The 23446-nt window shown below is 35.7% G+C and overlaps 1 protein-coding gene across 11 annotated transcripts in view; it reads left to right on the forward strand.

The window, feature by feature from the left end:
- RBMS3 (RNA binding motif single stranded interacting protein 3) overlaps positions 1-23446 on the forward strand; it is a 740514-nt gene that overhangs the window by 306201 nt on the left and 410867 nt on the right. For all 11 annotated transcript variants that reach the window (XM_046002641.1, XM_046002647.1, XM_046002649.1 and 8 more), the window contains one exon: positions 963-1054. In XM_046002641.1, the coding sequence (XP_045858597.1) occupies positions 963-1054 (92 nt within the window). The remainder of the gene's footprint in view (positions 1-962; positions 1055-23446) is intronic.

The following is a 23446-nucleotide window of genomic DNA, read 5'->3' on the forward strand; positions in this document are numbered from 1 at the left end:
CCACTCCTCCCGGAGGAGGAAGGAGGAGTCTCCCTGGATCTTCCACTTGTGGGATCTCTGCTCAAAGAGCAGTGGCTGGACTGTGCCATGGATCATGGTTTAAGATAACCCCAAACTGAGAGCCGCCTCCTTAGCTCTGCCTCTGCAGTCAGTTTCCTGCTCCGATACCTGAGAGCACTGCCACACTCAGGCACCCCCAGTCTTTGTGTGACGCCATGGGTCCTGAGACCACACTGTCCCAGTGAGGATTCCACCCCCTGCTTAGCCACTGGAGACATCCCTCAGCAGAGGAGACTTCTGAAAGTTCCAATTTTGTGCTCCACTGCTCTACTGCTTGCTGGGAGCTGGGCCCTCCCCAATGATCTATCTTCCTGTATATTGCCTCGGATTCACTTCTCTGCATGCCCTACCTTCCAGAAAGTGGTTGCCTTTCTGTTCCTACAATTGCTGGTCATCTTCTCTTCGATTTCCTGTTGAGTCTGTAGGTGTTCAGAATGGTTGATAACTATCTAGCTGAAGTCCTGAGACCTGATGATATTTAGGTCTCCTACTCCTCCACCATCTTGTTCCTCTAACATCAGTTTTGGTTTTTTTGTTGTTGTTGTTGTTTTGAAAATTAACTTTAGACATAGACTTCTCTGTATTTTTCAGCATTTTGTGCTCCTCATTTTTGTAGCAAATTCACCAAAGAAAGAAGATCCTGGTTAAATAATATATTACCTTACTGATCAAATTAGCCCAAATCAGATCACTGACTGATCTCCAAAGCAATCTCCAGATAAATAAGAAAATTATAATTTTGTATTTAATGATATTGCGTATCTTTCTTGACATGTTAAGGCCAATCAGTTGAGAGCCTTCACGTTTATTCCAAGAGTTATGAATGCAAGTGTGACCGCAAACACCCCTTCCACTGGTAGGAGAGAGATGTGGTACTAACAAGTGCTTTTGTGTTTTCACAGGTTATGGTTTCGTAGATTTTGACAGTCCCGCAGCTGCACAGAAAGCAGTAGCATCTCTCAAGGCAAATGGCGTGCAGGCACAGATGGCCAAGGTAAGACTGGGGTTCAGATGTTTTTTCTTTTGTCATCTTATATTTCTCCATTATTCTGAGTAGAATCAGAATTGGAGATTGCAATGATTTGGTAGGGAAAACAAGAAACCTTCTAATAGCTTTGGCTTGGAAGAACCTAGCTGGTTTATTTCATTGTTTTCTGTGTATATTTATTAATAAGCTCTTTTGTTTTGGTGAACTCATTAGTGCTTTAAGGGCACTTGTGAAGTGCTCCGTTATGCCTGAAAAGAGTGTGTGTGTATGTGTGTCTAGGGCTTTCATAAGTAAATGTTTGGGAGTAATATGATTCTCAGCAACTTGTCATTGGTAAACTGTGCTACAAAACTGTTCACTCTCATGTTGGGGAGAGATGAAGGCTGAATAATGAGGTTGTATGATTTATGCAGGAAAATGAGTTTAACCAAAACATACATTGTCTGTATTGCCAGAATTTCACTTTGGCCTTTACAGATAATTTTACTAGGTGATAATCTCCTTGATATTAATAACTTCCAATACTCATTTGCTGTTATGTAGTACAAGTAGTTCGGAGCTTTCTATCTGAAGTCATAATGCATTTTTCTATTCAAGAAAATAAATAAGAGCATTTTAAATAGTTTTGAATTTTGACTGCAGTGGTAGTTACAAGAATCTACACATGTGATAAAATGGTGTGGAACTATACATGCATATCAGTATCAACTTCCTGGTTTTGATATTTTACTATAATTATGTAAGATCCAAACTTTGAGGAAACTGGGTGAAGGGTACATGTAATCTCTTTATGTTAGCTTTGCAACGTGATGTAAATGTATGATTAGTTTTGAATAAAAAGTCTAAGAAAAACGTTTATAGCATATTAAAGCACATTTCTGCTTTAAGTTAATGGTCATTTTGGGTTTGATCACATGCAAATATATTTTAAAATAATTTTCAGATTACTCTTACTAAATTTGTTTGTCTCTGGATTCTCAAAAGTTAGGTAGAAGAGCCAACAGATCTTGAAATTCAGACCTAATGCATTTGGGCCACCTTCATGTATGCTCTTACCCTTAACTATTTCCCTAAGAACTGAGTGATATAGCCACCAAGTCATCAAGCCTTCAGTCATTTGGATTTTGTTATGGTTGCAAACATTTCCTGACAATATTGTCCAATTCCAACCTGAGATAGCCAGAGGTGGGATGTTTGGTTTTCTTCATCTTCTGTGTCTTTTAGCAAGCTGATACCACTCATATCTATTAATCTTTGGTTGTGGGTCACTTCCCACAAAGATTACTTTGGTGAACTCATTGCCCTTTATGATACGCTGGTTGTTTTTCAAGGCTGTATATATTAGAATTTGAATTCTTTCAGCTATGTAATGCATTCCTCATCAAGACTGTGCCTGGAAGCTTTGAACTTGGTCATGAACTAAGAGTGATGAAGTTAATATTTGTAATTAATAAGGAGATTACCTACATGTCTTGGTTTAAAGGTCACTTGGCAAAAGAGTCAAGTTACCTGGCAACTTAAGCAGGCATTATACCCAGGAAACAAATGGTAAAATATAGTTGCTCAGTACATGCAAAATATAAAATTTGAAATTGGATTGAAAGACAACTGACAGGAAAATCATCATAAAAATGCTTATAAAAGGGGCACCTGGGTGGCTCAGTGGGTTAAGCCGCTGCCTTCGGCTCAGGTCATGATCTCAGGGTCCTGGGATCGAGTCCCGCATCAGGCTCTCTGCTCAGCAGAGAGCCTGCTTCCCTTCCTCTCTCTCTGCCTGCCTCTCTGTGATTTCTCTCTGTGAAATAAATAAAATCTTTAAAAAAAAATGCTTATAAAAATTATTATTAGAATATCTTTGATTTATTTTATTGATGGACTAACGAGTTTTGGCAATTGCTAGGTTGTGGTAGTTTGGAAATCATGAATACAGGGTATGCAATCTCAACTGTTTCAATGTTCTGAGAAAAAAATAATATATGTGTAGTTTTACTCATTGGGTTAAAATTACTATCATCTTGCACAACAGGCAAAGAAAGTTGGCATTGATTTTAAAACTACTGAGAAGCGATTATGACTGTTTTTTCTCTGTGTCTGAGCATTCTGGTACACAAGGAATCTCTGTCCATCTCACTCTCTCGTACAAACACACACACTCACACACATACACACATACACCAATCACTGACCTCTCACCTAAATAGGAGGCTATCAAAGGGAATATATTTAAAGAGCTTCTAAAAACTGTTATTCATTATAGGCAGCATTTTTATCCTTAGCCCACGCCCAACATACACTGCACAATGTACAATGTAAGGAGATTCCCACTGAAATGTTTACAGGCACTTATTTTATTTCTGGAGTTGCTGAAAGATTTCTACCTTATCAATTATGCTGTCTGTGGAGTAAATTCTTCTTCTTTTTCTTCTCACAGACTTTGAATCTAAAGCCCAGAGCTTTAGATCCACATCTGCGTACTAGAAAACTTTCAGCAGTAAATGGCTCTGTAATTTAACTACCCAGAAGCAAATAAATAGCCTCCCTTTGACAATGAAATGGAACAAGCTTGACCACCTGTATTAGCAGATTTCTCACTGAGCTATTGGATTTCATGGCCTTTTCCCCCCCCTTTGTCCTGGTGATAACTATAATTTATTATCATATAAACCTGCAGTCTGCAGGGTGTGTGAAACTTGCACTATATTTTTTGTCATTTAAGTATCTACTGAATCGCCTCCTGCATCCTTGTTCTTATCAATATCCTACAATGTAGGTTGTGGTGCTACATTTTAAAGACTCCAGGATTTTAAAGCAAAAATGCGACAAATAATCTGGGTTCCCAATAGCAACCTGGAATGAACATGAAGCTCTCCAAGGGAATCACTCTAGCTAACTTATTCCAATGTGTGCATATGAAAAATTCAACTGATTTGTCAACTAAGAAGAATCAAACCATAAATCATCCAGTAAGTGGTAATTGATTAATAATGTATAATCATTAACACAGCCTAACATTTTCTAAATACTTGCTGTTCTGTCAAAAAGAATTTTTAGGGATCAAAGGAAATGATTCTTTGAGGAGAATAGATTTAGAATATTTTAGTACTACATAGTGGTTAAGAGTGTAAGCTTGGAGAGAGAGAAACTTGGCCTTGAATTTTGGCTCTGATACCACCTGGATGTGTGGCCTTGGCTAAATTATTTAAATATCTCTTAAACTCTCTAATAATAATATTCAGGTTATGGGACTAAGGACGCCTGTCAGAATTAATTTAAAAAAATACATAAAGAATTTAGGATGGTGCTTAGTTATACCAAGAATTCAATAAATGTTAATTATTCAATGAATGTTGTTATTCATTAAATTCAAAGTTGTTACTGAAACTTCTACAAATTCTAACACTTGCTTTAAGTGGTATGTCATTACAAAACAGTCTCTGAGAAATATAATAAATAATACCAACAAACATTTTTATTACATGCTAAGTGTCAGGCACTCTGCTAGGTGTTGGAGAACCAAGTTGAATAAAACCTCTCTTATTCTGAATCTTTATGTTTGGTTTATCTCCTGGGATTGCTACTGGATTGCTCTGGATTAAGAATATTGGCTGTTATGGTTCTTGCCAACCTCAAAGTATTGAGAAGAAAATCTTTGGCTAAGGAATGAGTCTCTGTAAGCATAAAAAGAAAAGAACTGAAGAAAAACCAGCTAAGAATAGCTTTACCTTGTAGGTGTTTACTTTCTTATCAATAAGAAGGTCGTAGATAGGCAGCAAAGGGCAAATGCTTTGGTACATCCTCAAGGATCAAGGCTTCTCTGCCATTCATTATGGGTGGCTTTCATCTGTACATTTATGTTGTTTCTAAAGCCTATATAGGATATCCCCATCTTAGCCAGGAAAAACAAAAGCACAAAGGAATCTGAAGCTGAAGCTGAAGCTGATGGATCTTCTGGCTGATTCTGTCCTTTTAAAAGGCATTCCAGAGAGGTGCCTGGGTGGTTCAGATGGTTAAGCATCTGCCTTCTGTTCAGGTCATGATCTCAGGGTCCTGGGATCAAGCCCTGCATAGGGCTCTCTGTACAGTGGGGAGTCTGCTTCTCCCTCTCTCTCTACTGTTCCACCTGCTTGTGCTCTCTTGCTCTCTCTATTAAATAAATAAATAAACTCTTGAAAAATAAAATAAAAACACAATAATAAAATAAAAACTTTCCCAGAATATTAACTTAGGCCCAACGATTTATATCATAATGGCCCAAACTGAGTCATATGGTTGTCCCCTTAGCTGCAAAAGAGTCTGGGATTATGCATAATTTAGCTTCCTCACCTCTAGTAGAGAAAATTAAGAATAGTTCATCTTTTTGGCTGTCTAACATCCATTACACCATTCTTCCCATTTATACATTTTGGGTGGCATGCTTTTATTCCTTCCCTAAAAGAGCCTACCTCAGAGCCTCATCCTGTAATCACATCTGGTGATGTCATCATCCCTAACAGGCTCAGACACGGTTGCTCCTCATGGCTTAACACTCATTAGCTTAAAAGATGAGCTATCTGTCCCAACTCCCACAGTAAAGAATAGCAGAGAAAAAGATAAGATACTTGAAACTAAAGGAAAACCACCATTCAGGGACAGAGAGAATGGGAAATAAGCAGAAGTAACCAGTTGCTAGCACACACCAAATCCTGGGGGCAGGAATAGAATTCTAGCTTTGTCCGTGCAGTACGTTCACTGATTAGCCAGTCATATAATCTTTATAAGAAAGAAGGCTTTCTTGCCCATTTTTTCCCCATGGCCACACCGAGTCCTCCCTGAAAGGCTATATAGCTTTAGAAACTGAGTTTTCCTGAACGGAAATTTGGAGGCTCTGGAATGGCTCTACATATTTTGTGTTAGCAATTATTACCAGCCAAGCCCTGAGCTATTTCAAGTTTAGCAGGCCTCTTTCTTACTTTCTGTCTGTCAATTCCAAACACAAGTAAACAGAGTACATTTCTTCCTAGACGAAAAGTCCACAGGGAAGGAGCCACTGCCTCCTCAGGGCCTTTATAAAAAGCTTTTTCAGGTCTACTATTAGGGATGCTATTCCAATCACCAAAGGTGATTCACCTCACTGTGGGATATGTAGAATAAATTGAAGTTAAGCAATTGCAAAAGAGACCAAGTGTCTAACAGAATGTCAAAAACATCAGGGATAGTATAAAAATCCCATGTCAACTATGGCAGAGAACCATATTGGGACCAGAGGAAAGGAATTCTCTTCCATAAATCAATAACCTGAGTAGCAGTTCTCTTCTAGGAAAATAAAATAAAATAAAATAAAATAAAATAAGTGTTTTTTTCACACAAGATCAGAAGAGATAAAAAAAGAAAAATTAATGAATATATGAAAGTAAATTCTAGTATGTATATGCATAAATTTAATTTAAAAATGCATTACTCCAGTGCTGCCCGGGTGGCTCAGTGGGTTAAAGCCTCTGCCTTTGGCTCAGGTCATAATCCCAGGGTCCTGGGATCGAGACCCACATTGGGTTCTCTGCTCAGCAGGGAGCCTGCTCCCCCCCCCCCCCACTCTCTCTGCCTACTGTGATCTTTGTCTGTCAAATAAATAAATAAAATCTTAAAAAAAATACATTACCCCAGGGACACCTGGGTGGCTCAGTCAGTTACAAGTCTACCTTTGGCTCAAGTCATGATCCCAGGGTCTTGGGATTGAGTCCCACATCGGGCTCCCTGCTCAGCAGGAAGTCTGCTTCTTTCTCTGCCTGCTGTTCCCCCTGCTTGTGCTTACCTCCTCTCTGTCTCTCTCAGTCTAATAAATAAAATTTAAGAAAAAGAAAACAAAACCAGAAACTTAAAAAAAAAAAGCAAAACATTACCCCAGTGGTTAATACATAACCCTAATAGTTATAGTCTAGTAGAAGAATTTTAGTTAATGAATGAGGGCCTACTTTGTAGAATATTCTAGAAAAAAAATTTAAATTTAACCACTAGCCTTATGATGTGCATTGTTATCAACCAAAGCAACTCTTCTGAATGCACAGATACATGCTGGACTTCATCAGTCAGACTCCTGTAATCTAAGGCCCTATTAATAGTCTCTGCTTTTACCATCCCTAGGTTTATGAGAGCAAGTTATTTGATGTCCATGGGTCACTGTAGTGGGGTTGGGTCTTGTTTGTTCAGCCAAACAAGGAAGCTTCTCAGAGGCTCTTGTGTAGGAAGGAGAGAAGCATCGTTCAAAGGCAAATTCAGTAGGCAATAGAGGTAATCCTGCCTCCTGAGACTGGGTGGGAAACTCAATCGATACTTAATATAATGACAGGCAAATTCTGTCTGGGGATGCTAATATCCTAAAAATAATGTCCAGGGTTTTTTTTGTTTTGTTTTGTTTTCAACAAAATCAAAGGATCAGAGAAGCCTATATACTATCATTTGTCCATATCCCAAAATGTGTCTCAGAGGGAATAAGGGATATAGCCTAACATTTAGATAGAAATCTCTTTCATTCTCTTAGTTTTTGAACACATTTATGTTGAACACTTTCTATGTACAAGATTGCTCTACCTGCTAAAGATATAGCATTGAACCAGTTTTATGAAGATTACATTCTTCTGGTGGAAGGCAGAAAATAAACAAAGAAACACAACGTATTAGTAAGAAGTGGCTCTAAGACAATTAAAAGAGGTTATGGATACTAAATATATAGGAGATGAGGATGGTGGTTGAATGTTGGGCTGAGATGCATTTTAGATAGAGTGGTCAGGGAGAGTCTCTCTGATGAGGTAAGACTTGAACAGAGATCAAAAAGAAATGAGGAGAGCAAATTACAGTATAATCTCATAATAAGAGATTGTTATGAAAAATTTTTCTATAATAATTCAAAATAGAGCAGACTTTTCAGTGAGCCAACATGCCTGCGCTTTGTTATCATCTCTATCCCACACCTTCTTAATAATAGAAGAGATGAATACACCACAATCACTTCCTCCTTTATTTTTTGTGGGAGTTCTCTGGTTTCAATCTATCATAATGGTGCATTTCTCAGAATATATGTTTTCATATGAACCAAATTCTAATTTAGTCCGTAAATACTTTCTTCCAGTACTTAACTTCTTCAAATTGTGTTGTTCCGTTGTACTGGTGGATGTAAAGAGATCATCTTTACATCATGTAAAGAGATGATCTCCTTACATCCATGACAAGATACCCTATACCACTGTCATGAAATGTTCTTTAAATAACTGTAATTCTAAAGAGTGGCAGTCCAATGTTGGTTTTAGTACAGTTCATTACTTTTGGATGACTGATGCCATGTAATGAAAACCTTGCTCTGTGTCATTTCCTAAAATGAATCTTTGTGTCACATGCTCTTGTGAAAGACATTTCCAACAGAAGAACATCTCTCACAAACACCACATATTATTTTTCCTCATGATGGAGATTTTTGAAGTTGTCAGTAAAAGAAAAACTAGTGGTTGGTCTTTCACAGGTCTGTAAAATATTTGTGAGTTCCTGCTTGGTTGGCTATGGCAACTTACCTCATTTTTATTCCTTTTTTTATCCTAATGCTGAATGCAGGGATACAAAACCCAATATTTAAATTGTCAGGGTTGATCTTAATCCTATTTGTTAATTATTTGAAGTTTTTGAAGCAGAATCCTCTGAAGTTAAATATTTGTATTAGCTTCTACAAAATGATTTACATAATCAGGTTGTGGGTGCTACCCTGTGCTTTTGCGACGACTCCACTGTATTCTCTTTGGTTAAATGGTGGTTATGTGCTCTAATTGAATTTCCTGCCTTCCTAACATTTGGCAAAAACACAAATCAATGAAAAAATTTGCCTTAAATTGTGTTGTAAATCGAGGTCTCTATCAGGTGTCTGCAGGATGTCTGTGGACTACAAGTTCTCTTCAGTTTGCAAGAAATATCAACTCTTTCATCCTACCTCTCTGAACAGAATGTGACCACAGGGTAATCTCAATCAATGGCTCATTTCTTCATATACTGTTAAGAAGTAATACTGAACAGTCTCCATTCTTGGCTTTAGTCATTTGTTCTTAAAATTGGAAGGAAAATATCCTGTCTCCAGTCACCATTGTGGAGGACTGAAGGGACCTAAATAAAAGCATCACTTTGTCCCATGTAGATTCTGATTCCATTGAGAAAATTAAAGAACATCACATTCAAACAACAAAACAAAATAAAACTATTGATTCACTTACTGGTAGTCCTGTATTAGGAAATGTGGCTTAGGTTTATGAGGAAGTGAGTCTTTAAATATTGAACGCCAAATTTAGTTTAGCCATCCAGTCACAGCAAGTGCCAGAGAAGTATGGGCCTTCTGTAAAAGGGATAAAGGTGTGTTGTATCACTAGACCTAGAAGAAGATAGTGAATGTGTTGTCTGCGGGATCTCAAGGAGAAGGGAGGGAGCAAATGAGTCACCCTTACTGAGTTCTTGCTCTCAAACTTACCAGTCAGGTAAATCATTACTCCTCCCATCTGGGAATATTACATAAGTGAACAAATACGAAAATGGCCAGGAGTATCATACCATTATCCTTCCATATGAAAATACTGTGAGAAGGGATGGAAGCTTCTCTGGCTGGCTGACTCTAAATGCTTTTTGTATCTTGTTTTGAAGTGTACCTTAAAAAAATTACGGAATGAATTATAACATTAGAATTATATGTTATATATTTATTCTTAGTAGTTTAACATCCTAGCATGGAGAAATCTGCTGAGTACTGAGGCATGTGATCTACCTTGTTTCTACATTTACTACTGGTATGCTGTGGAACTTTTGTCAAGTCCCTTAACTATTCTATTTATCTATTCTAAAAGAGGCAAGGAAACAGACAACAGGATGTACGGGGCAAAGGAAATTACATTTATTTTTCTTTTAATTGAAGTATAGTTGACATAAAATGATATACTAGCTTCAGGTGTACAGTATAGTGATTGAGCAACTCTCTCTCTCTCTCTCTCTCTTTTTTTTCTTTTTGGACAACTCTTTATGTTATGCTGTGCTCACCACCTGTGTAGCTATCCTCTATCACCATACATTATAATACCATTGACTGTATTCCCCACACTGTCCCTTTCATTCCCGTGGCTTCTTCTTTTTTTTTTTTAAAGATTTTATTTATTTATTTGACAGAGAGAGATCACAAGTAGACAGAGAGGCAGGCAGAGAGAGAGAGAGAGGGAAGCAGGCTCACTGCTGAGCAGAGAGCCCAATGCGGGACTCGATCCCAGGACCCTGGAATCATGACCTGAGCCGAAGGCAGCGGCTTAACCCACTGAGTCACCCAGGCGCCCCTCCCATGGCTTATTCTTTCCATAACTGGAAACCTTTACCTCCCACTGCCCTTCCTCTAGCCCTCCCCCCTCTGGCAATCATCAGTTTGTTCTCTGTTTTCTTGGGTCTACTGTTTTGCTTATTTGTTTGTTTGTTTGTCTGACTTTATCTATAAGTGAAATCATATAGTATTTGTCTTTCTCTGCCCAATTTATTGCACTTAGAATAGTACGCTCTACCTGCTTTATGCTAGTAAACAAGTGTTTATAATTATATCATTTAATCCTTACTAGGATCCTACGAGGTAGATATTATTATCCCCATTTTACAGATGAAGAAACAAGGGATGACCTAGCTTCACGATGGTAGTCAATGGTGATGCTAGGTTTGAACCCAAGCCAATTGGGTTCCAAAGCCTTGTTCTATGCAAGAAAAGTGTAAAACTACAAATGCTTCTCTTTAGTCTCTTTACTGGTCATTGGATATTTGATTTCCTTTTTGTACCCAGCTTTACTGAGGTATAATTGACATAGAGCATTGTGTCATTTTAAGATATACAATGTGGTGGTTTGATATGCTTAATATATTGCAAAATGATTATCACAGTAGGATTGGTTAACACCATGATCACCTCACATAATTACCACTTCTTTTTTTTGTAGTGAGAACATTTAAGATCTACCTTCTGAGAAATTTTCAAGTATATAATGCAATATTATATTAAGTATAGTCACTGTGTTCTACATTAGATTCCCAGAACTTACTCATCTTATATAACTGGTATTTTGTATCCTTGACCAACATTTCCTCATTTTTCTTAGCCTTCAGCCCCTGACAACCATTATACTGTGTTTCTGTGAATTCAGCTTTTTAACATTCCACATATAAATGATATCACAGTGTTTGTCTTTCTCCATCTGACTTATTTTACCTAGCAAAATGTCCTCAAGTTCTATCCATGTTGTCACAAATGGCAGGATTTCCTTTCTCTCACAGCTGAAGAATATTCCATTGTATATATAAACCATATCTTCTTTATCCATTCATTCATACATGGACATTTAGGTTGTTTTTATACTTTAGGTATTGTGACCAATGCTGCAATTAACATGGAGGAAAGATATCTTTTTGCCATTCTGTCTTCATTTCCTTTGGACATATATCCAGAAGTGGGATTTCAGGATCATAGTCCTATTTTCTTAATATTTTGAGGAACTTCCATGCTGCTTTCCATAGTGGGTACACCAATTTACATTCCCACCAACAGTGCACAAGAACTCTCTTTTCGGGGCGCCTGGGTGGCTCAGTGGATTAAGCCGCTGCCTTTGGCTCAGGTCATGATCTCGGGGTCCTGGGATCGAGCCCCGCATCGGGTTCTCTGCTCCGCAGGGAGCCTGCTTCCTCCTCTCTCTCTGTCTGCCTCTCTGCCTACTTGTAATCTCTCTCTCTGTCAAAAAAAATAAATAAAATCTTTAAAAAAAAAAAAAAGAACTCTCTTTTCTTTGTATCCTCACCAACACTTGTTATCTCTTGTCTTTTTCATGATAGCCATTTTAACATGGGAGGTAGTATTTCATGGAGGTTTTGATTTATGTTTTCCTAATAATTAGTGATGTCAAGTATCTTTTCATGTACCTGTTGGCCATTTTAATGTTCTCATTGGAAAAACATGTTTATTCAGTTCTTATACCTATTTTTAAAATTTTTTAAAAATTTCTTTTGTTATTGAATTGCAGGAGGTGCTTATATATTTTAGATATTAACCCCTTTGTAGATAGATGACATTTGCAACCCATCTATCCCATTCTATTGATTGTCTTTTCATTTTGTTGTTTCTTTTGTGATGTAGAAGCTATTTCAATTTGATGCAGTCCAGCCTATTTCTTTTTGCTTTTGCTCCTAGTGCTTTTGGTGTCATATTAAAAAAAATTGTTGCCAAGACCAGAGCGAAGGAGATTTTCCTTATGTTTTCTTCTGGGAGTTTTATGGGTTCTAGATTTATGTTTAAGTCTTTAATCCATTTCAAGTTAATTTTTGTGAGTCATTTAATATAGGAGTCCAATATCATTCTTCTGGATGTAATTACCCAATATTCCCAACACCATTCATTGAAGAGATGATATTTTCTTCAATGAGTATTTTTGGCTCCTTGTTAAAGATTATCAGACTGCAAATGCTAGGGTTTATTTGTGGGCTCTCGATTCTATTTCACTGGTTTGTGCATGTATTTTGATGCCGTTACTTTACTATTTGATTACCATAGCTTTGTAATATGGTTAAAATCAGAAAATGTGATTTCTACAGATTTGTTTTATTTTCTCAGAAGATTATTTTGACTATTCAGTGTTTTATCTGGTTCCAGACAATTCTTGGATTTTTTTTTTCTATTTTTGCAAAAGTTACCATTGAAATTTTGATGGAGATTGCATTGAATGTATTGATGGCTTTGGATAGTATAGATATTTTAACAACATTAATTATGCCATTTTGTGAACATGGGAAGCCTTTTTATTTATTTGTATTTTCTTCAGTTTCTTTCATCAAAGTTGTAGATTTTAGTGTCCATAGATCTTTCATCTTTTGGGTTAAATTTATTACTAAGTATTTTATTCCTTTTGATGCTATTCTGAATGAGATTGTTTCCCTTATTTATTTTTCAGGAAATTCACTGTTAGTGTATAGAAAAGCTAATTTCTGTATGTTGATTTTGTAACCTACAACTTTACTGAAATTGTTTATTAGTTTAAATAGTTTTTCAATGGAATCTTTAGGATTGGCTGTATATTGTCTGTAAACAGAGATGGTTTTACTTATTTCTTTTCCACTTTATGTGACTTTTATTTCTTTTTCTTGCCTAATTATAGTATTATTATGCAGTATTATTGTACAGAAATTCCAGCATTATTTTGAATAAAGGCTGTAAGAATTGGCATCCTTTTCTTATTCCTGATCTTAGAGGAAAAGTTTTCAACATTTCCCCATTGAGTATGATGTTAAAATGAACTTTATTTTATGGCTTTCATTATATTAAGGTATATTCCTTCCATATCCATGTTGTTTAGAGTCCATATTATGAAATGATGTTGTATTTTGCCAAATGCTTTCTCTGCATCTGTTGAGAGATTATATGATTTTTATCTTTTGTTCTATGAATGTGGTGTATCACATTTACTGATTGTGTGTATTGAACAATTCTTACATACCAGAGATAAGTTCCACTTGATTATGGTGTAAGATTCTTTTAATGTTCTGTTCAATTTGATTTGCTAATATTTTATTGAGAATCTTTGCATCCATATTTATCAGGGTTATTGGCCAATAGTTTTTCTTTTTCTTATAGAATTCTTATTGGGCTTCATATCAGGGTAATTCTGCCTTAGCAAAATGAGTTCAGGAGTGTCCCCTCCTCTTCAAATTTTTGAAAGAGTTGAAAAGGATTGGTATTAATTCTTCTTTAAATGTTTGATAGAATTTGCTAGGGGAACCATATGGCCCTGGGCTTTTCTGTGCTGTGAGGTATTTGATTACTGATTCAGTTTCCTTACTTACTATTGGTCTGCATATATATATATATATATATATATATATATATATATATTCAATCTTGTCAGGTTGGTTTTTTCTAGGAATTTATCTACTTATTCCAGGTTATCCAGTTTATTGACATATAATTTTCACAGTAGTATCTTATGATCTTTTGTGTTTCTGTGGTATCAAGTATGATGTGCCCTCTTTCATTTCTGATTTTAGTTATTTGGGTCTTCTCTTTTTTTCTTAGTCTAGCTAAAGATTTGTCAAGTTTGTTTATATTTTCAAAAAGGTTAGCTCATAGTATTGTTGATATTTTCTATTGTACTTCTGATTTCTTTTTCATCTATCTGCTCTGTTCTTTTTATTTCCTTACTTGTATTGTCTCTGGGCTAATTTTATTCTACCTTTTTTAGTTCCCTGAGGTATAAAGTTAGGTTGTTTATTTGGGATTTTTTTTTTCCCCTAACACATTCATTTATCACTATAAACTTGTCTCATAGAACTGCTTTTGCTGCATCCAGTAAGTTTTGGTATGCTTTTTAATTTTCACACATTTGTGAATTTTCCAGTTTTCCTCCTGTTACTGATTATTATTTTCATAATATTGTGGTTTCATAATATTGTGGAAAAGGTACTTGGCATGATTTTAATCTTCTTAAATTTGCTTCTATGTATTTTGTGACCTGTCATATGATCTATCCTGGAGAATGTTCTGTGCGTGCTTGAGAAAAATTATATATACTGCTGCTGTTGGATAGAATATTCTGTATATGTCTGTTAGGTCCATTTGACCTAAGGTATAGTTTAAATCCCAAGTTTCTTTATTGATTTTCTGTCCAGATGATCTATCCATTGTTGAAAGTAAGAGAGTGAAGTACTCTACTATTACTGTATTGTATCTATTCTCCTTTCAGGTCTGTTAGTACTTGCTTAATATATTTAGGTGCTCTAACTTGACTAAATATCTATTCATATTTGTTATATCTTCGTGATGAATTGATGCCGTTAGCATTATACAGTGACCTTATTTGTCTCTTGTTACCATTTTGATTTAAACTTTATTTTGTCTTATATAAGTATAGCTCTCCCTGCTCACTTTTTATTTCCACTTGCAATGAATATCTTTTTTCATCATTTCATTTTGAGCTTCTGTGTGTCCTTAAAACTGAAATGAATCTCTTATAGGCAGCAAATAGCTGGATCTTGATTTTAATCCAGTCAGCCATGCTAAGCCTTTTGTTTGGAGAATTTAATCCATTTACGCTTAGAGTAATCATTGATAGTTAAATACCTTCTGAAGTCACCTTAAATATTTCCTGGCTGTTGTGTGGTTCCCATGTTCCTTTCTTCCTTTCTTGTTGCTTTCTTTGTGAGTTGATGATTGTCTTTAGTGGTACTCTTTAATTCCCTTCTCTTTATATTTTGTGTTTCTACTATAGGTCTTTGTTTTGTGGTTATCACGAAGCTTACATAAAACATCTTAGAGATAAGATATTTATTTTATGCTGATAATAACTTAACTTTGACTACGTACAAAAACTCTTTACTTCCCTCCTTTTATGTTTTTGATGTCACAATTTACCTCTTTTAATACTATGTATTCACTAAAAAGTTATTATATTTGTATTATGATTATTTTAAATTATTTTGTTCTTTAATCTTTATACTAGAGTTAAGTGGTTAACACACCACCATATTACAATATTAGAGTATTCTGAATTTGACTGTATACTTCCCTTTATCAGTGTCTTCTATATTTTCATATGCTTTTATGTTACTAATTAGTGTCCTTTCATTTCATCTTGAATAATTTCTTTTAGCATCCTTGTAAGTCAGGTTTAGTGGTGATGAACTGGCTCAGCCTTATGGTGTCTGAGAATGATTTTATATCTTCCTAATTTCTGAAAGAAAATTTTATCAGAAAAAGTATTCTTGGTTAACCTGTTTTCTTTTCTTTGTTTTTGTTTTTTGTCCCTGCTCCTTTCGCCCCATCACCAGCACTTTAAATATATTATCTCTCTTTCTCTGGGTCTGTAAGATTTCTGCTGAGAAATCCACTGATAATCTTGTGGAGATTCCTCTATAAGTCACAGGCTTCTTTTTTCTACCTGTTTTAGGATTCTCTTTATCTTTGATTTTTGACAGTTTCATTATAAAGTGTTAGAGAAAATCACTTTATTTTTTTATAAATTATTTATTTACTTACTTGATAGAGAGAGAGAGCATGAGCAAGGGGAGGGGCAGAAGGAGAGAGAGAATATCAAGCATTCTGTGCCAAGCATGGGGATTGATGCTGGGCTCAATATCATGACCCCAAGATCATGACCTGAGCTGAAATCAAGAGTTGGAGACTTAACTGATTGAGCCAACCAGGCGTCCCAGAGATCACTTTAAATTACATTTATTTGGGGACCTATGAAATTTGTGAACTTGCATATCCAAAGCTCTCCTCAGATTTGGGAAGGTCTTGGTCAAAGTTTCCTTAAATAAGCTCTCTGCCCCCTTTCTTCCTCTCTTCTCCTTCTTAAACTCCAGTTTGCAGATTATTTATTGATGGTCTCCCGGTTTTCATCAATGTTCCTTCACATTCATACATAAGTACACACATACATTAATTACTTAATTTATTTATCATTTTTGTTGTGTTCTCTTTTGACTGGATAATTTCAAAGGTCCCATCTTCTACTTTATACATTCTTTCTTCTACTTAATCCATCCTGCTCTTGATATTCTCTATTGCGTTTTTCATTTCATTCCTTACATTTTTCATGTCCAGAATTTCTGTTTTGTGTTTAATGATTTACTATCTCTTTGTTAAACTTCTCATTTTGTTCATGTATTGTTTTCCTAATTTTGTTGAATTGTCTTTCTGTGTTTTGTTTCAGCTCATTGACCTTATTTAAAACAACTATTTTGAATTACCAGGTAAATTGCAGCTCTTCATATCTTTGGGGTTGAGTACTGGAAGACTATTGCAATCCTTTTGTGGTATCATGTTTCCTTTATTTTCATGTTCTTTAAGTTTGAAGTAGAGGTCATCTCCTCTAGTCTTTACTGACTGACTTGAGGGAGGAAATACCTTTCATTAGCCCCACTAGGGATTCTGAAGCTTTCTTAAGCTGTCTCCAAATATGCCTGCTCTGTGCTTCTTGCTCCCTCTTGTGGTGGAATTCTTAAGCTTGTATGCCCTCTCTGGATCCTACAACTGCACCAAATTAGATGCTGACAACCACTCTTGCTTTCTCAAAGGTGAAGGTAAAACTCAAGGTAAAACAAGTTTGTGGTATCTTCCTGGCCCACAGATTTGGGTTGGCTTTCTGTGTGTGCTCACTAGCTGTCTATCTAAATTCACTCTCACCACCATCAGGAACACACACAGGGGGTGGGGTGTATCTGTGTGAATGAGGTGCTCAGAGTGCTAGAGCATAGGACTTGTGGGATAGTTGAGGGGTTAACAGGTGAGGCATCCCCAGTAGTTTGTGGCTTATTTCTTGTTTGAGTCCACAATGTAGTTTGTAGAACCTGTGTCCTTTTAATGCCCTTTGAAAATCTGACCTGCCCCTCTCCCAGCCTCATCTCACACTCAAGTGATGCAGCCATGACTTGGTATTCTAACTGATATTCAAACTCTTTCTCATGCCTTCCCCAGTATATCCAACACACACACACACACACACACACACACACACACACACCTTTATTTATTTATTTATTGCTTCAGTGGTATGCTAGAAATTTTCCCCTGGCAAACTGGACTTCCACTAATATTCTCTCATCTATGGGTGATTATCTAAGACAGTGTTCTTCAGGGGTTACCAGACCACAATGGAGGGGGCTGGAGCTAGTTCACAAGCCACTGAAGTGTTCAAAGCTGGGACCAAGTTCTATATACATGGGTGTGTGACACTGTCTATGGCCCTTGGTATATATGGTACTATATCCCACAGATCCCACAAAGGCACTTCTATCCAGGGATGGATGCCAAATTATTGTTGTTGAGGCTCTATGGGTGAGAGGCATCAATATTGGACCATGTTGTGATGTCACTCCCTGATTTCAAAAATGAAAATAGCAGATTGACAAAATCATTAATACAGTGGGTTTCAGAATCTGTTAGAGTTCCTGATTTACATAGCAGGAACTTAATAAATCTTTGTTGGATCAATGAATGAATGACCAGTATAGGTTATTGTAACAATTCAACTCTGATAAAGCATTGTGATTGTAAACTAACTTTGGCTGAGGGATTTTTCTTTAACTCACTCCTGACCACTTATCTGGGAGGGCATAATCCCTGAGCCCACCACAAATGGCTCAAGGTAATCATTCCACCTATTGATGGGAGTGGTGGTCGTGGTGGCATTGGCAGTGGTAATGGGACAAGATGGACATCTTTGTTTCTTAAGGAGACATACATCAGGGACTTGAAAATGAAGATTAATAACTCCTACATTTTAGAAGCCTTAAATAAACTGGATATACATTGTATATGCATATATATGTCCATATACATCCACAAAGTACATATTTTTTTTAAAGATTTTATTTATTTATTTGACAGACAGAGATCACAAGTAGGCAGAGAGGCAGGCAGAGAGAGAGGGAGGAAGCAGGCTCCCTGCTGAGCAGAGAGCCCGATGAAGGGCTCGATCCCCCAACTCTGGGATCATGACCTGAGCTGAAGGCAGAGGCTTAACCCACTGAGCCACCCAGGCGTGGCGCCCCCCACAAAGTACATACATTTTTAAAGGATGTTTAGTTATCATAAGTAGCCATGATCTTTCAGTGCAATTACTCCATAAATACAAAAATGTTTCATAGCTCCACAGCATGCATGCCTTTCGTTTGTAAGTGGAGCCCAAGGTTAAACAATAATAAAATTGAATGGGAGGTCTTTGTGATCTCTGGTTTTCTGTGCATCCTGTATTTATTACATTATGATTCATATCACTTAGACACTTACGGGAACTATTCACAAATGCGTTACACTAGAGGGAAAAAAAAAAAAAAACTTTGAGTCCTGTGAATAAGTTAAGCATCATATTCAGCTCGATTGTCTTTTCTTACCACCTCCTGGACACACATTTTACCTACTACCTGAATTATTCAACCACGCCATGAAACTCTGAGTCTCATGGCTAAATCACTGGGAGTTGACATCCCAACCTATGCAAGCAAATCTACCCCTTATCCATATTAAAAAAAAATAGTCCAAACAAAAAGAATATTGAACTTCAGAAAAATTGTCAAATTCCAAACAAATTTGGACTTCCTTTTCCCATTGAAATTCTTTTTTTTTTTTGATGTCTCTGAAAAAGTGACTTAGGCAATTTTGCACATTTCAATAAAGGAAATAAACTTTTAGATGAAGCTATACTAAAGATTCATTTTCTTATATTGGTGAATAACTTTTACCCTTTTTTCTTGCACTGATGAATGTTTTAAGCTTTTAGGATCTATTTGGGAATTATATTCACATGTCAAACATAAACTGTCTTTCCTGGTGTTCATATTTAAGGTAATTGAACAGAACTGCTCGATAAGCCCAATGCAAAGTAAAATTTAGATTAAGTTATTTTCTAATTCAAAGGTAAATTGTGGTAGACATTGTTGAAATCATTATCACTCAAAACTTAATTTACGTTCCATGAGGAGAATGGTATGTTGTTGTGGATACAAAGAAACACATACATATCCCCCGGGATGTGGCTTCAAAAGCAACCCTAATCAGATGTTTATATAGCAAATATTGCCACTCTTTAAGGATACAATATCAAATAAAGTAAGAGTTTATTCTCTTAGAGAAGACTTTCGATTGGATATAACACACAAATATCTCTATGTATTCTAAACTCCCAGAAAATAAAGTACGGATTTACTAAGATACTGATTGACTGATTGCAACCTTCTGGATGACTTTAAAGGGTTTGAGACTTCAGTGGAGGATGTCACTGTGGATGTGGTGGAAACAGCAAGAGAAGTAGAATTAGAAGTGAAACCTGAAGAGGGGACTGGATTGTTGCAATCTCATGATAAAACTCCAAGGGATGAAGAGTTATTTTTATGGATGAGCAAAGAAAGTGGTGCCTTGAAATAACAACCAAAGATTTCAAATAACACATAAAGTTCATTGATAAAGCAGTGAGAGGGTTCAAGAGGATTACCTCTAATTTTGAAAGAAGTTCTACTGTGGGTGAAATGTTATCAAACAACATTGCATGGTACAGAGAAACTGCTCATGAAAGGAGGAGTCGAATGAGGCAGCAAACTTTTTCTTTGTTTTATTTTAAGAAATTGCCACAGCCACCCTAGTACCTTTAGCAACCATCATCCTGATCCTGATCACTCCTCAGACATCAACGTGGAGGCAAGACCCTTCACCGTGAACTTGCGGAAAGTTCAGATGATGGTTACTTTTTAAAAACATTTATTTATTTATTTATTTATTTATTTATTTATTTATTTATTTGAGAAAGAGAGAGTGGTTGGGGTGGGAGAGAGGGTGAGAGAGAATCCAAAAGCAGACTGCCTGCTGAGGGCGGAGTCAGACGTGGAGCTCAATTTCAGGGCCCAATCCCAGGACCCTGAGATGATGACTTCAGCAGAAATCCAGAGTTGGCCGTTTAAACTGACTGATCTACCCTGGCACCCCAGTAACAAAGCACTTTTTAACTAAAGTGTGTACATTGCTTTTTTAGGGTAGTGTTATGACACACTAAATAAATATACCTTTTATATGTGCTGGGAAACCAAAAAATTCAGTTGACTTGCTTTATTTCAATATTCAATTTGTTACAGTCGTCTGGAAGCCAGCCTGCAATATCTCTGAGATATGCATGTTTGTGATCAGCTTCTCTGGAGGATGCAAGGATGCTGGAAAAGAACTCAAATCGACAGGAGGGAACACACTTGAGCAAATGCAGTAAGAGGAAATCCAGAAACATTAAGATAAGAAGAAAAATAAGCCAAATGAACTGAAGAAACATTTCAAAGAAAAAATAATACAGTAACAGAATTAAATGCCATATTGGTGGTACTTAGGGACAGAACTGACACCATAGAAAGTCAAATCAGTGTCTTGAGAACTGATTAGTGAAGCTCTTTCAGCATAGGAAATAAGAAAAAGTCAAATTATAAAGAGAGTGAGAGAGAATATGATACACATTGAGGCCAGAGTGAAGATCCAGCATAACAACTGATAAGGGTAGCTGAATAGAGCAATAACCAAATATATAAACCAAAGCCACCTTTGCAAATCTGATAGGTTCTTTATGGGAATTGAATGATTGGACTAAATTCCAAGCAAAAAGAAAAGACATATGTTTATAGATATTTTGGCATAATTTAAACAACTAAAATTTAAAATATAAATCCATGCAACAGGAAAAAAAACTTGATTAACTAAAAAGGAAATAAAAATTAACTCTCTTCATAGATATATTTTTAAAGATTTATTTATTTATTTATTTTAAGAGAAAGCAGAGCAGGGCAGAAGGAGAGGGAGAGAAACTCAAGCAGACTCCCTGCCGAGCAGGGCTCCATCTCATGACCCTGAGATTAAGACCTGAGCTGAAACCAAGAGTCAGACCCTCAACTGACAGCCACCCAGGCACCCCAACTCTCTTCATATATTTAGTGTAGGGTTAAAAATCAGAAGGGAATGGAGTCATGCTTACTGATTGTTGAATGTATGACCATAATATTGTATTCATTCATTCATTAATTACTTGAGAATGAAACCACAGAAGGATTGTCTAGTTGAAATGCAAAAGGCTGATCTTCATATGTGTGTGCGTGTGTATGGTGATTACCTCACTCAGTAAATATACTAATATACTAAAACCCAGATATAATACATAACCAGGCAGGTTACAGATGTAAAAATACACATAACCAATAACATTATAAATCATCATAAATATTGTTAGTAAGTAAAGAAATATAAGCAAAAAGATATCATTTTACTATAAAATTTGTACTGATTAAAATAAATAAAAATGTAATATTTTGGTAAAGTTACAAATTATTGAAATGTGAATTTGTTTGACTTTTCCAGAAATTATTTTGTTGACTTTAAATTATATATTTCTTTCTAGAAATTTACTTAAAAAAAAATCCAACATGTAGATTAAGTCCAATTAAACATTAATTGTAAATGTGAAAAATTTGAATGACATCAAGTAGGAAAGAGTAATACTTGTAGACATAGGTTTTGTAGGGTAGTATTTTGATAGGTTATGGTGAATGCATAAAATGCATCCACTAAAACAGTATTTTTTGAAGCATATTTAATCTTAAGAGAAAAATGATTTAGTTACAGTATCAACTGGAAAGTCAGGTACAAAATGATAATTAATGTTACCCTATGTTTTCCTTTTTAAACTATTTTGCATAGAAAAACAACAAAAGGAAATAAACTAAAATCTTATCCATGGTTATTTCTAGATTCAGAAAGTATGGTGATACTCATTTTCTTCAGTAAGCACATCTGTGTTTTCTAGTTCTCTAGAATAAACACTAGCTACTTTGTAATAAAAAAATGATAACATCTACCAAAAAATGTGTAACAAATTTTATGTATGAAAAATTCACCTTGCTGATTATTCTAAGAACATGTCCTGGTTAGTGGATTGTCAGAGAATGAATAATGATGAGGCTTCCCTTGATCAAATGTAAATGAAATTAATCTTCTTTAATTAGGGACTCATTGAGACAATTGAGCTTGCCCCAATAGCCTAATGTAATTAATATAACATATATATGTATTTGCTACAGTTATATATCATATAAAACAAATATGTATAAATATATAAATGTTCATAAATACATGAAAATTATTTTTACACAATGCTATGTTTTTTAGCTATATATTACCTAGAAAATGTCATTCTGATGTTTGCATGATAAAATTTAACCATGATAGGCAAATAATTCTATATAGTGATTCCACATGATAAAAGTATAAATGAAATGTTTGAAATTATGAAATTGGGAGGCCTCCTCCTATAATGTAGTCAGTAAGCTATTTAAAGTTCTAAAGGAGTGTCTAAATGAATGACATCATTTACCAAATTTTAATACTCATTGAAAAATCTCCATTTAGAGACAGATTTTTGAGTTAGAAGAGAGAATAAAAGATTCCAGAAGAATTCAGAGTAATGAAATGATATGCCAAGGTCAAATATGTATGCTCAAAGTTAGAGGACAACTCTACCTTGATAACATGTCAATACTGCTCACAATATTAAAAACAAACTACCTCCTCGTTAACGCTATTCAAATGTTTCACTGTGCAAATAATTTCTAATTACAAATAAATTAATAATGTTATCCTTTATATTAAAGAAGTCAGTAATTCAAATACTAACAAGTAAGAAGTAATAATACTCTGGTCACTTGTTTAATTCAGACTATCAGTCTTTTTTGTCTGGTGGTGCACCTTTTAATTTTTTTTTTTTTTAATTTCCTTGGTATCACCAAGATAAAATAGAGGGAGAGATAATGGCAACATCTATTATGGGTGATCATAAGCAGGGACTTTTGAGCAGCATTAAGATGTATGAG

Source organism: Meles meles, chromosome 4 (genome assembly GCF_922984935.1).
Source record: "Meles meles chromosome 4, mMelMel3.1 paternal haplotype, whole genome shotgun sequence".
Lineage (NCBI taxonomy): Eukaryota > Metazoa > Chordata > Mammalia > Carnivora > Mustelidae > Meles > Meles meles.